This window comes from Etheostoma cragini, chromosome 2 (assembly GCF_013103735.1).
Source record: "Etheostoma cragini isolate CJK2018 chromosome 2, CSU_Ecrag_1.0, whole genome shotgun sequence".
NCBI classification, from domain to species: domain Eukaryota; kingdom Metazoa; phylum Chordata; class Actinopteri; order Perciformes; family Percidae; genus Etheostoma; species Etheostoma cragini.
This window is the reverse complement of record NC_048408.1, coordinates 29,069,477-29,084,097: the sequence shown is the minus strand read 5'-3', so window position 1 is coordinate 29,084,097 and position 14,621 is coordinate 29,069,477. Positions and strand designations below refer to the sequence as shown.

The 14,621-nt window shown below is 41.0% G+C and overlaps 1 protein-coding gene across 2 annotated transcripts in view; it reads left to right on the top strand.

The window, feature by feature from the left end:
* Positions 1–14,621, top strand: part of col9a1a (collagen, type IX, alpha 1a) — a 25,325-nt gene that overhangs the window by 6,453 nt on the left and 4,251 nt on the right. For both annotated transcript variants that reach the window (XM_034900907.1, XM_034900916.1), the window contains exons 8-27: positions 2,812–2,865; positions 3,209–3,262; positions 3,419–3,451; positions 4,531–4,587; positions 4,711–4,764; positions 5,039–5,092; positions 5,225–5,278; positions 6,171–6,224; positions 6,319–6,372; positions 6,907–6,960; positions 7,202–7,255; positions 7,427–7,480; positions 7,564–7,608; positions 7,744–7,797; positions 8,052–8,105; positions 9,219–9,272; positions 11,436–11,507; positions 12,414–12,449; positions 12,553–12,597; positions 13,590–13,622. In XM_034900907.1, the coding sequence (XP_034756798.1) occupies positions 2,812–2,865; positions 3,209–3,262; positions 3,419–3,451; positions 4,531–4,587; positions 4,711–4,764; positions 5,039–5,092; positions 5,225–5,278; positions 6,171–6,224; positions 6,319–6,372; positions 6,907–6,960; positions 7,202–7,255; positions 7,427–7,480; positions 7,564–7,608; positions 7,744–7,797; positions 8,052–8,105; positions 9,219–9,272; positions 11,436–11,507; positions 12,414–12,449; positions 12,553–12,597; positions 13,590–13,622 (1,023 nt within the window). The remainder of the gene's footprint in view (positions 1–2,811; positions 2,866–3,208; positions 3,263–3,418; positions 3,452–4,530; positions 4,588–4,710; positions 4,765–5,038; positions 5,093–5,224; positions 5,279–6,170; positions 6,225–6,318; positions 6,373–6,906; positions 6,961–7,201; positions 7,256–7,426; positions 7,481–7,563; positions 7,609–7,743; positions 7,798–8,051; positions 8,106–9,218; positions 9,273–11,435; positions 11,508–12,413; positions 12,450–12,552; positions 12,598–13,589; positions 13,623–14,621) is intronic.

Genomic DNA, 14,621 nt, shown 5'->3' with positions numbered 1-14,621 from the left:
TTACAGGGAGGTGTGTTCAGGTGCATTCTGGGCGTGCTGGTCTTACAGGGAGGTGTGTTCAGGTGCATTCTGGGCTTCTCTTAGGAGCCGTTGGAGTCGCCCCCTGCTGGACGTTAGAGAGAACGCAGCTTTAAGGAGCTTCAGCGTCAACTTGTTTAACTCATCAACTTATCAAAGTCATAGTATAGTAAGTCCAAACTTATCAGACCTGCACGTTGCCGCCTGGTTTAGTAGCAGAAAACTCCAAAACATGGAGGTTATTCTGCATCAACAAGGAGCAGAACAAGAATCTATGTTCTCCGATTTTCCAAAATACCTGAACCACATTATGTTTTGTGCTTCTCTGCAGACACAGAGTCAGTCCGCTGAAACAGAGATGGCCCTGTTCGTAGAGGTTAGCTGCATTTGACTCTTTTTTAAATGTTTTAAAAGTCTGCTAACCATTTGTGTGAACCCCCCCCCTGCACCGTTAAAGCCCCTATTGTACATGTAAAGACCTGCAACCCTTGACCCACATTCTGCTGCTCCCCACTTCCATTCCTGCTCTCCTAAAACAATATGAGCTCCAGCCATGGGCTCTGAGGTCTGTCTGTGTCTGCTCAACGCAGCAGATTGCAAGGGCGATGCATGAAGAAATGGGCAAATGTCAAGAAGAAGAAAAATTGGAATAAAATGTGGCTTTGTTTTAAATTTGGGATTTTGTAAATGATTACACTAAGAACTCAGATACGTTCTTCACATCTGGCCCTTATCCTCTTCCGTACATGTTTCCTAACAAGGGGGTGCATCTAAAATAAAGGATCTCACCAATAAGTCTGCAGACATACTGTATAAACCAGGGCTGTAGTACCGGACTCGGGACCATTTTTCTAGGGTCTCGGGCTTGTCTCGGACTCGGCCGCTGGTCTTGCCCAACAAGGCTTTATGTCTGGACCGAGTCCAGGTGTCTTTATTATGTTGATAATAATATTGGAGGGAAAGTGAAACCCAAAATGATTGTCTTGATACTGTCATGCATGAGACCTTTATTCTGTCCTGGACTCGGTCTTAACACGGACTCAAACCTCTTTGGACTCGGTCTTGTCTTGGACTTGAACCTCTTCGGACCCGGTCTTGTCTTGGACTCAAACCTCTTTGGACTCGGTCTTGACTTGGACTCAAACCTCTTTGGACTCGGTCTTGAATTGGACTCAAACCTCTTTGGACTCGGTCTTGTCTTGGACTCAAACCTCTTTGGAATCAGTCTTGTCTTGGACTCAAACCTCTTTGGACTCGGTCTTGTCTTGGACTCAAACCTCTTTGGACTCGGTCTTGTCTTGGACTCAAACCTCTTTGGACTCGGTCTTGTCTTGGACACAAACCTCTTTGGACTCGGTCTTGTCTTGTACTCAAACCTCTTTGGACTCGGTCTTGTCTTGTACTCAAACCTTTTTGGACTCAGTCTTGTCTTGTACTCAAACCTTTTTGGACTCGGTCTTGTCTTGTACTCAAACCTCTTTGGACTCAGTCTTGTCTTGGACTCGAACCTCTTTGGACTCGGTCTTGTCTGGGAATCAAACCTTTTTGGACTCGGTCTTGTCTTGGACTCGAACCTCTTTGGACTCAGTCTTGTCTTGTACTCAAACCTTTTTGGACTTGGTCTTGTCTTGGACTCAAACCTTTTTGGACTTGGTCTTGTCTTGGACTCAAACCTTTTTGGACTTGGTCTTGTCTTGGACTCGAACCTCTTTGGACTCGATCTAGTCTTGGACTCGAACCTCTTTGGACTCGGTCTTGACTCGGACTCGACTAGTCCTGGTCTCACACTCGTCTTGGACTCGACAAAGGTGGTCTTAACCACAGCCCTGTGGACAAGCATTACATGCTTAACCCTCCTGTTTTTAAATGTTTCTCCATCAGAAATTTGAGATTCTTTTATCCAAGTTGTCCAACTATTACACGGCTGGTTTTATATAACACTTCTTGCAAGTTGAATGAAGGATCAGTTCACTACTTTATTGAATTTTGGGTGTTTTATTTCCCCCCATAAAACATAAAAATTCACATAAATGAGATTTCCTGACCACGAATTCGGAAAAAAATAAAATAGTGTAAAAATAATGGTGATATATTGGTGTTAGTGATGTAATAATAATAATAATAATAATACATTTTATTTAACAGCGCCTTTCTAACACTCAAGGACGCTTTACAGACAATAAAAGACAGATACAGGGAACATAAAAGTGTAAGTAGTAATAACAAAACAAATAAAACCAAAAACAAAACAAACAAAACAAACAAACAAGCAAAATAAAAACAGGAACAGTGTATTTCCAGAAAAGCGAGCTGGAAGATGTGTACAGTATACTGATGGTAGTGTTACAAAAATGAAGAAAATGTTGAAAAAAACATCAAAAAGTGATAAAAAAGCATCTCAAACATGTCAAAAAAGCAATAGAAAAGATAATTTAAAAAAAAATGTGGACCTGGGAGCAAGGGTTAATAAAAATCCTGGGTACATCTCTGGTTATGAAGATTTTTTGAAAAGGTCACAAAACATAAAGTTTCTTCTAGATGTCAAACTGGACCTCTTACAACACGTTTCATCCGGCATCTTTAGCGTTTTTAATTTTTTTAATTTTTTTAAATAAATGTAACTATTGTTTGGTGAGTGTTTGTTGGATCTGACTGTAAAGAAATGGTTTATTGAGATTTAAAAATGTCTGAATCTGAAAAGAAAATATAATATGTGTAGGTACAAAGGATGCATTTGCTACTGCGTCAGAGGCTTTATTGCAACAACAGAGTTTTTGGGCTGTGTGTTAACAGGGTCTTCCTGGTACTGACGGGTTGCCGGGGGAACTGGGCAAAGTTGGACCACCAGTGAGTACACTTATCATCTTAATCCTGTAAAGTTTGTCATCTTTATTTCTATATATATATATATATTCAAGTAAACAAACTTTGGCAATAAATCTGTTTCTAGATGTCCTGAGCACTTCAGCAAAAAAAACAAAGATACAGTTTTTCTGCCTGGGGTCGAGATTTATGAATTTTATTTTTTTTAAATTTGTTTAAAATCTGCGGAAAATTGGCTGAAAATCTGCACAAAATTCTGCATAATTCTGTGACCACAGATGACCTTGTTGATAATGGTAGCTGCTGATGCTGCATCATGATTTAAGGTTATTGTCCATATTAATATAGACTCTTTAATCTCTCACAGGGAGCGAGAGGCAAGAGGGGTCAAGTGGGTCTTCCTGGTGTTGCCGGGCCACGGGTAACTATCACAGCTTTGGTAACATAAGTGTTGTTATTCTACTTTCATGGTGGCAGGGGCAGCTCTCCATGAGAACCGTTAGATGCATCAATGCAAATGTTGGAATGGAGAAGAAAAGGTCATTTAGGCTTTACATAAATTGTGTCTTTCTTCTAGGGTCCTCCAGGCGTGTACCAAGGCGAGGACCTGGTAAGTTTGATCCCGAAGTAGATTCATTTACACTATGGCTGACGGACTAGCCTGGCTAATGGGTCTGCGAGGGGGACTCTATCACCACCACACCATACTCCATTGATCAATTTAAAGGTGCTATAGGTAGGATTGGGAAGATCCAGGATTTAGCCAAAGAATTTAAATACATGCATGTGCATGAGCAGTGATTGACCCTGCAAGTTACACCCCCCCCCCCCCCCCCCCCCCCCCCCCCCCCCCCCCCCCCCCCCCCCCCCCCCCCCCCCCCCGCTCCTGGTCCTGATTGGAGGAGGAAAATCACACCACAGGCTGTAGGTGGTGCCAGAAGAGCCAGATTTGTATTTTATTTTTGTTACCTGCTTCGTGTAGTTCTACTCGAACATAGGGTCAGTTTTAGCAAATATGACAGAAAGTTAGTTTTATGAGTCTCACTTACGGCATTTTTAACACTTTTAACAAGTTTCCAATCCACACTCTTTATGCACATCGTCATGAATTGGACCCAACACATGCACAGCACTTATTTAAAAAAAGAAAAGATGTCATTTTAAAAGCTGGTTTGCCTGTTGCTCCAGTTATTTCCTCGTACAAGCAATGTAGCATTTAAAAGGCTTTTGTGCTCACTCCACATCAAACTCTACAGAATGTAGCTTCCAGCAAACTTCACGGAGAACAAGGAGGGAAAAACAGCATCCCCGATCTGCTTTAACTGAATATTCTCCGTAGTATATCTGCCTGTTTCACTCCCTCGGACCAACCGGTGGGATTGTGTGGTGTAGTGAGCACATGAAGCCTCGAGAAATGAACTATTTTGGAACCATTTTGAAGGAAAGCTTCAACGCTTCATGAGGCTTCATCTCACCATCACTACTTTTAGAATTTTTTTTCAAAATTACCATTGATTTGTTTTAAAGAGGCAAAACAAACACATGTGTTAATTTGCTCTTACTGCTAGCTTTTTTTTTGGGGGGGGGGGGGGGGGGGGGGGGGGGGGGGGGGGGGGATGTCACTGGACAGTGGAGCCCCCTGGTGGCAGGGCTCTTCCATGACCTCAAATAGGCTGTTGTGTTTTTCAGTGTCCCAATGCCTGCCCTGCTGGTCTCAATGGACATCCTGGTCTACCCGGCATGAAAGTGAGTAAAACGTTACTGATACTGCTGTCGTTTTGTCTCGATTTGCTCTCGCCTGCTTTGCTAAATGCATTTTATAGATTCATATACATGTAACCGTAAATGTTCCTACCTGTCTGTCTGCAGGGCCACAAAGGAGTTAAAGGTGAATCCGGTGAGCCTGGAAGACAAGGACACAAGGTAACATCCTTTTCCTCTCACACTGTGCAGCCGCTGTATCTATTCCTGCAACAGATAACATGCAAAGACATTATTTTTTCTCAAGGAAGATGATGCAGACGTTTAAAAAATGCATCTAGAGTCAAATCTTTTACAATCTTGACAGTTTCTTGTCAGCTAAGTCTGTGTTTTCTCTGCAGCTTTTGAATAATGAATGAACGCTGAAGAAGACAAAAACAATATTAAAAATATTTCTAGATGTAACAGGATGACAAAACTCTGGGTTTTCTTGCAGGGAGAGGAGGGCGAACAAGGACCCCTGGGTGAAGTTGGATCTCAAGGACTACCAGTAAAATATTTCACCATTCTCTCTCAACTCGCTGTCACAATAAAGGTTCTTTATGGACACGCTTCGAGCGAGTCAAACATGTTAACATGGGATATTTCTGTCTCTTCTCCTCTGTCCGCTGAGTAATTTTAGGGCCCAGGTGGACCAAGAGGCCTCCAAGGAATAATTGGCTCCAAAGGTGACAGGGTAAGAGTTAAAACACGCTGCAGACGAGCCTCATCGGGCTGTTAAATAAAAATTAAAGAAATGCTTGTTGTTTTTAAACAACCCACGAGAGATTTTACAGAGTACATAAAAACACAGATATATGCATACACACACTCCACAAAATGGCTGAATATCAATTATCCAATCAGCATGATGACCGACCTGCCAAACGTTCAACAACGATATTTCAAAATAAAAGCTCATTAGAAGGATGCAACAATGCAGTCACAAAATAAAAGTCAGAGCACATTAAAACCTAAGGAAATATTAACAGGTTACTATAACAATGTAATGCATCGGCCCTGAAATGAAAAAAAAAACATGTACACATACTCTTTTGGATTGAGGTTGAGTGTGTGTACTGACGTACTTGACTACATTTTTACATAATTTAAATTAAATACGTTATTAAAAATGAGACTTCACTTGCTCAACTCACATAGAAAGGGATCCTTAATGTGGATGATAGTATATAAAGTTACTCATGACAGCAGTCCAATTCATACTTTTTTGCCACATGGACATCATGTCAAATTGAAAAAGTATCAGTACACACTCAAAAATGGAGGTACGAGACAAGAACTTTTCTGTACTTACTTTTGTAATATGTTCAGAGTACAGTATTTTTTTTAAAGGCCTGAAATGTACTTTTTGACTAATCTGAGGGTACAAAATAAAAGAGAAGGGCACACCAGTGTCTTTCTAAAGGGTACCTCTCCTGCAACAAGTACCCTTTAGGTACAAGGGTACTTCTATTTTTGAGTGTGTTGAAGTGCTGTCCCAAGTACCTTTGATGATTTAAATACGTTGACATTTTTTTAAATTGACTTAAATTTTACTTACTACATTGATTTCACGTCTCCACAAACAGGGACCTCGTGGGAAACCTGGTGATGGAGGTCCTCAGGGAATCCAGGGACATCCAGTAAGTCTGCATCTTTGTCTCACCTCTGTTGACCGCCTTCTTGTTATACTACTACTGCTACTATAAATACTGATAATACAGCTTTTTTTTTTAGGGTGATTCGGGTCAAAGAGGTGCCATAGGGGAGCTTGGGCCAGCGGGAGTGCAGGTAAGATCTCTCAGATACACAAACCTGACCAAAAATAACAACAGTGACACAATTTAGCATCTGAAATCTTATGATTTGTGTACCAGTTTTTCTGTCTTAAAGGTCCCTGTCTTAAAGGTCCCTGTCTTAAAGGTCCCTGTCTTAAAGGTCCCTGTCTTAAAGGCACAAACACTTCGCTTTATGAGTTGTGTTTTAACATTAATATATTTCCCAGCCTGCCTATGTTGGAGGTTAGAAATGGTGATAGGTGTAAACCGTATTAGGGGACCACTAAGGTCTATATAAAAGAGACTTCAGATACAGTATTAGGGACCACTAAGGTCTATATAAAAGAGACTTCAGATACAGTATTAGGGACCACTAAGATCTATATAAAAGCATCCAAAGAGCACCATGTTATGGGACCTTTAAAATCCTGGAAATAAATCAACAGACTTAATGAAGATACACGTTTTTAATGTCACTGGTCCTTTTGTCTCTCCATCTAATGTTTTCTTGTGTTATCAATTCAACTTGTTTCTGTTTTATTTAAAGGGGGAGCCGGGTCCATCTGGAATCCGAGGAGTGCCAGGGCCAAAGGGAGAGCCTGTGAGCACTGCTTCATCTTATCAATTAATCAATAAATAGATCCCTCTTCCAACCTTACTACTGTCCTGCTGCGTTATACCTCTCAATCTGTCATAATGCAACAATATGAATGTCGTCTATTCAGCCAACACATCTTACTTTTATTTGAAAGCCGTATACTTTTCAAAGTGGTTCCTTCATTTAAAGAGAGACATATTTGTGTAATTATCTATGTAATACCTGTCACGTATCTGGTCTACAGGGCCTTGCTGGTCCAGATGGCCGTGAGGGAATACCCGGTCTGCCAGGATCAAGGGTAACCATACTACCATATCTATTTTTATTTTACATTCACAGTGCGGGAACGTGATTTTTAGCTGCAAAACCAGTTTGGATTGTGAAGTATGCTTGTGGATAGAAAGTCCTCAGTCTGAATCTAAAGACGAGAAACAGAACTTGCTGACAGTTGGTTTCTGTGTTTTTTTAGGGTCTTGCAGGGAAAAGTGGGGCTCCAGGTGATGCTGGCCCACAAGGACTTCCTGTAAGTGGGACCTCCAAAGCTCCTCTGATTCATTATTAATAGCGTGAGATTTGGTGGTGTTTGATATCATTTTCTTCACACAGGGTTTGCCAGGCGCTTACGGCCATAAAGGATTCAGTGGTCCAGTGGTATGATTACAATTTTATTCAGTAACACTATAAATAACGGATATTTCCACTACTACTGTTATTACTGCAGCTGATGCCCAGATTGTAGATTTCAAAATAAAATACACTGCACTGTTTTATTCTTTTTGTCACCAGGGTAACCCAGGTGATCCAGGTGTTGTAGGAGTGATGGGGTCTCCAGGGAAACAAGTAAGTTTAAAGCAAGTTCAAACACATCTTTTGTGTTACAATAAAGTTCATTTAATTTCAAAATAAGAGCCTCGAAGCTAGTTTGTAAAAGCACAGTAAACTACTTGAGAAACACCCACCAGTTAACCGGTTTGAGGTATTTTTAAGAACTGAGAAATGTCCTCAATTCATATATAACAATCAACAAAGCGTTTTCTTGAAGTACAAGACAGAAGCCGACGCCACTGACAATTATTTGTGTTATTTGTTTCCAGGGCGAGCGTGGCGAGCAAGGAGAGGTGGGACCGGTTGGACCCAGAGGAGGACCAGTGAGTCAGCTGCATCTTCACTTTAAACATGTTTTTAGCCTCTTAAAATGTCATTACCATTGCCTAGCCATGTGAAGCGATTCCTTCTAAGTGAACACAGTGAATCTGACTGCTGTAGAAGTGACTTTTTTGCGCTTCTGTCACAGCCACTGCAGTCAAATTCACTGTGTTCCGTAGGAATGGATCACTGTACTTGGCTAGGCACTGGTAATGACATTTTGAGCATGCTTAGAGGCTAAAAACACGTTTAAAACTTGCCCTATTCAAGCCTGTTGGGTGCTTAACACGGTGTAGACAGCACCGATTGTTTTCATTGGTCTCGTTACTGACGGCACTCCACATTTAAAAAAAACAGAGCTACATGTAGAAATCGATGGGAATTCTCCTTTAAACGGCTGCATATTGTCGCCAGTGTAAACCTGGTCAAAGTCTAATTGAAGGAGGTTTCTAAAACAATGCAAAAAGAATTCGGAAGGGTCAAAGCGACGGCTGAGTCAGATTTAATCACATCATTTATCATTAATTTCCAAGATTGAAAATAAAACCGACGTAAGCAGGAGGATCAACTTTACCCCTCTCGAACATCTGCCAGAACACGTACAGTCTGCTGCACAGTTCAGGGTTTTACATCATGCATATTTGCAGTTTTGTTACATTTCCGCATCTTCTAATACATGAAATACAAACGGAGTAATGAACTGCATTAGCAGCTAAAAATCACAAATTACTTTGTGATACATTTTGCAGCGTTTTACCTTGATGCCACACAACAAAAAAAACATACTTTCCTTCATCCCTTCATCCCGTCATCTCTCAATCTTCGTCCCTCAAACCTCATCCTTTCATCCAGACCCTTCATCCAGTTCTCTTACATCATCTTGGCTCTCCGCCCTCTATATGTATAAACTATTCTAAACCTATTGTGTTATTGCCGTGGTCTTTATGAGTGAAAAGAACATTAACCATTCATATCTTCACAAAATTCATCAGCCACTTGTCTGGGCAGTTTAGCAAAGCTGAACAAAATATTTATATGCATTGTGCTGTTGTGGATTTAGGCATCTATTTGTGCTTTATATCCGGATTTGACCTTTTCTTTTCTCTCTCTTTTAGGGTTCAAGAGGAGAGAGAGGGCATGACGGGCCTCCAGGATCACCAGGACCCAGGGTAAGACCTGAGAGAGAGCGAGGCCGTCTAATATCAGGGATAACATGTCATTTAACCCCTTAAAGATACATCTCACCAAGCTTTTTTTAGGCTACATTTCTTTTACAGTGGGAGAAAGATGAACCTGCAACACCAGCTGGAAACAAAGATAATAGAGTGCGGTTCCCAGTCAAACAGTGTTCACTGTGATTAACAGTTTGTTGTGATGTGCATAGAAATAGGACGAGGTCAGACCAGAATAGGAAGTTTGGGATGTGTTTGTATGTCACAGGTCAAAGTCTGGTTTGAGCAATGCAACATCCATTCCCGACTACCTGTGCGTCTTCAGTCCACATGGCTAACAATTCGCTATTATGACCTCAACGTTGCATGAAAATGCCGCTGTTATTTTTTATTTTAAGCAGAAAATGGGAACAACATCAGACAGCCCGTATTTGGTATTGAGGTAATTCAAAAGTAACTGTAATAAAGTAACACTACTTTAATATTGTGATACTAGGATTGGGTTACTGATTACATTTCTTAACAGGTAATAAGTCATCTTATCAGAATACATTTTTTTAAAGTAACCCTCCCCATCCTGGCCAAATCTTTCCATAATGGGTTAATTAGTTAAAAAAAATTCCCTCTTGTTTGTGCTAATTAACTGAGAAGAAAACAACAGGATTAAAGTAATACTCTTATGGGAAAAGAAACGCTGAAAGATACAATTTGGTGAAGCTAATTACACAGATGGTAATCTCCACGTGATTGACAGTCCAGGGGCCTCATTTCTATTCTGAAAGATTTAGTGCGCCCAAAAATCCTGACATTCTGAATTATAACACCATGCGCCGCACACCTGTACAGACTCTTCTTGTCATTAATACGGACGTGTGTTACCTTGTGCGGTCGTGCACAAGCCTCATGCTCCTCCCAAGGCCGTCCCATATTTGGCCCAACAAGTTCCATATCAATCAATCATGGATGACCATCAGTGATCATTGATGACTAATCATGAAATGGAAAAATGGGGGAAAAAACCCAGATTCAGTGATGATCTTTGAGATCCAGGTGCTCTTGCTGAATCTTCGAGCAATGCCAAATCTGCCATGCTGTTGAATGGTTGTAATACACAGGCCATCGGTTACTGGCTGTTTACTTATTGTCCCGATAGGTTCATTAAGTCCAATGAACCGGTAGTGGATTGGAGTCATATATAATGAAGTGACGCAGGTGTTCTGCATGCAGGCTGTGCGCTCTGCATCCAGAGTCCTTTATCCATTTGGATGTTTCGTGTTACCATCTGAGGTCACTAAAACGCAGCCTACAAAGCCTTTGGAGCGTTACACACCATCACACGCATGGTCAAAAGGTTGCGAAAAACTGGGCACATTTTAACGCATGGAACTTCTTCATAAATCCCGACTTTTGCAAGAAATGTTGCAAATTTCACTCTGCTTCACGCAACAATTTTTTTTTTAATGATGCCCCAAGTGTCGGCTGAACCTTTCTGATTAGCTCTGGGCTGAGCTGCCAATGTAACTCGTCTCTATCAAACTAAGAGATCAGGGCTCTGAAATACAAAGTGAGCAATCAATGTTCATAAATACTATCTCCTATCCTGAACGTATTATTCAACACGAGGATCATTCACCAACATAAACCTTGTATCTGGGAACTGAAACCTCGTGCTAGGCTTTTATAAGAGCGGCAGCTCTTCATAAAACTTCTGTCCCTGCAGTTAAGTCTGTAATTCTCCGGTGAGCAGGTATGAATGGCCACTTGTTACAGAAATCCGAAGGTCCACGGGGATTTTCTGCAGCTCAGGGGGGGGGGGATTCAGGGCAGGAAAAGAAGCTGAGGAGCCTTGAAAGAGCTCTCTGTTCCCCAGGAATGCCGGAAACCCATCGCCCACTGTACACCACAATCAGGACCACCACATGCACCCAGAAACATGTGAGGGAGGGTGGATGGTTGGATGATTGAGGGGGGGGGGGGGCTGTCCAGCCTCACTGTTCAGCTGATGTGAAGCTGGAAATGTTTAAATTTTTTCTGTGGATGTTGTCAGGTTAAGGAGGGGGAGGGGGATGGGAGTTTTTAAGCCTCACATAGTCGTTCTTGTGTTATGATTCTGAGTTTACAGTCTGTGCATTTAACTGTTTATTTTGTGTGTTTTAACAGGGAGTCAAAGGAGACCCGGGATTTCCTGGACTTCCTGGCCCTGCTGGTTATCGTGGGGAGAAGGGCGACAGGGTGAGAGACACAAAACTGAAAAAAACATCCGAAGCAAAGCTTAATCTCGCATTGAGCCAGACCTATCTCCACAAAATATCTGTGGAGTATAGTAGGGCCACACCACAGATATTTTGGGGTAGGAGAAAAAAATGCTCTGGGTTGTTTACCTTTCTTTAGACCAATCGTCTTGGGCGGTGTTAAGCTCCGGGTGGAGCGACGGTGGCTCTGCAAAATAGTCTCGGGAAGGAACTTTGGACCCTGAAAAAGAAAATGCCGCATAAAATATTAAATGAAGTTAACTGTTGATGCAATAAAGTAACGTGAGCCATTTAAATTAGCTTGGATACATGGTTAAACCTCATTAGCTCTTACCAGTCAGCGTGGGAATAACCAGACGCCTCCGGATAGAACAACATAACGATACTTAGGCCACGATACGATATTATTGCGATTTTAAACATATTGCAATATTCTGTGATATATTGCAATTTATAACTTTTTTTCCAACTTCTCTTTTTTTCCCAATTTCAAATGACGTCCCCAAAAGGAAACTTTGTCAACATCTGTGTTATCTGAAAAGACAGATTTCTCTGTTCAAATTACTTCAATTTTTATATTTAAACTGACCCACACATATATAATAAAAGATCGATACTTGGCGCCTAGTATTGCCCCAAAGTGGCCAAATAACAAACAGTTATTGCTGGTTTAAAGAATTCATTTTTAAGTCCAAATATTGACACAAAACGTCGGCCGTTTTCAAGTGTGAGCCGCCCAAAATGATCAAATCCAAGTGAGCCCTCTCATTTCTGAATATTTAGAACATGTGAATTGGCCATAAAAAGTAAGAAACTACGGATTTATTTGTTTGAATAATATTAAGTAGTTTCAGATCATCATTGTTATTCTCAACTTTTTTCTCAGGGTGCAGTCGGGCTCACTGGTCCAAAGGGAGACCAGGTATGTCACATGAATTGTAATATTACATCTAGCTATTAAAACTCTGATTACAGTGAGTTGAACATTAAGTGCCAACAATCTGTCATGCATTGTTTTATTTCAGGGAGGTGCAGGTGCTGAAGGAACTCCAGGAGATGCCGGAGACCTGGTGAGTGACTGACGACTGAAACACCTGCTGTTGACTGAAACAAACCAGCTTGTTAGTGTAAAACCTATTCTGCAAAGTCTGAAAAAGTCTGGTGAAGTGAAGTCTCAAACGGGTCGTTGTGAGCAATCATGTCTTTTGTAACAACAACAGTATCAATACAATATCAAATTATTAAGTTGTGAAAAAGAGGCTGGTACTAAGAAACAATACAATATGATATTATCAGACAGGATAAGATAAGATAAGATACAATCAGATAAGATAAGATACAATACACACACGATACGTTTATATTCTATAAGTTAAGATATCGAATATAATATATATATATATAGATAAAATATGATAAGATACGATACAATACGATTTGATCAGATAAGATAAGATACAATACACACACGATACGTTCACATACGATAAGTTAAGATAAAATATGATAAGATACGATACAATACGATTTGATAATATATGATAATTTAAGATAAGATAAGATACAATATGATAAGATACGTTCAGATACAATACAATAAGATACAATACATTCAGATACGATACGTTAAGATAAGATAAGATACGATAATTTAAGATAAGATACAACATGATACGATACAATAAGCTCAGATAACGATATGATAACATAAACCTTATTGCTCCATAGAGTGGGTAATTCTGCTTGGGCTGACACCCGTTACCACTTAAAACATCCAGACAAACATCCATTCAGAGATGTTTTTAACATACAACAGCAAGATTCCTAAAAACTGCACCAGGCAAAGACAGGGACAACATACACACTAAAAAATAAAACACCAATCCTTCAGTAGATAAAATAAGTAAATACATTTACTAACATACTTACTCAAAATTCCGTCCTGACTGTGAGATGGGAAAAAGTGTAGGAACACATTAATTTCCTTTTACTCTGCAGAGTCAAACTTTGGAAGTAACTTTTCTGCAGATGTACAATTATTGACCTATGTTTTCCCTCACAGGGCGAACAAGGAGAACCAGGAGAGAAAGGATCGGTATGTTCACCTACACAAATCATCATGTGTGTCTCAGGAGGTCTTCATTGTTTACATCCTGAACCTTATCAGTTTCTTTGAAACAGGTGTTCTTGAGTTACCAGTGTGTACCATACGTGTTGTAATAATCCTAAATAGAGGAATGCCAATTACTCCATGTCCTATGGTCCTGTGATAAGGTCCAGGAATTTTGAACTGGGATGCATGATAACCTATGTTGGATCAATCCTCAGCGGAATATAGAAGCACATAAGAAGTTGGGTCCAAAATGGGACGATGTCTGCGAGCTAGTTCAGGCGGCCAACAACGAGTACACGGGCACTGAGAACATGCACGTGTCGTGCCTCACTCCCTGTATCATTCACCAAACACACCCGCGCAATTTGTCCGTCTATTTAAGCTGCACAAATTCCCCATCACTGCCGCTGTTGCTGCCATGTTGCCCCAGCATCCACCTGCAGGCTCTGGCCCGGGAGAAGCTACTTTATTATCACTTTGGAGTCTGGCCGCCAAACACAATGTTCTGGTTTAATGATTGCCAGCCAGACTCTTTGATTCTTTAGAAGTAAATATATGTCCCTGGGAAACTGACCTACCTGAGACAATTGCAGCAACCAAGATTGTGGTAAAAGGAATGGAAAAGCTGGCAGATGTTTGTCCATGGGAAAGTGGCGAACCAGAATCTGGAAAGCCTCAGACCCCCAAAACATCAGAGAGTCATGTAAAGAAAGACACATCTCGCACAAGTATTTGTCCATGGGATACAGAGGAAGCAGGGGTAGTCAAAACTTCCAGAGAAGAAGTGGGTCTGTGTGAGACTGAAGCCCCAAAGGCTCTCAAAAAGCAAGACAGCGCACGGGCAGATGTTTGTCCATGGGAGTCGGATGAGCCAAAGGTCCTCAAAAAGCAAGATAGTGCACCGTCAGATGTTTGTCCATGGGAGTCCCATGAGCCAAAGGTCCTCAAAAAGCAAGACAGCGCACGGGCAGATGTTTGTCC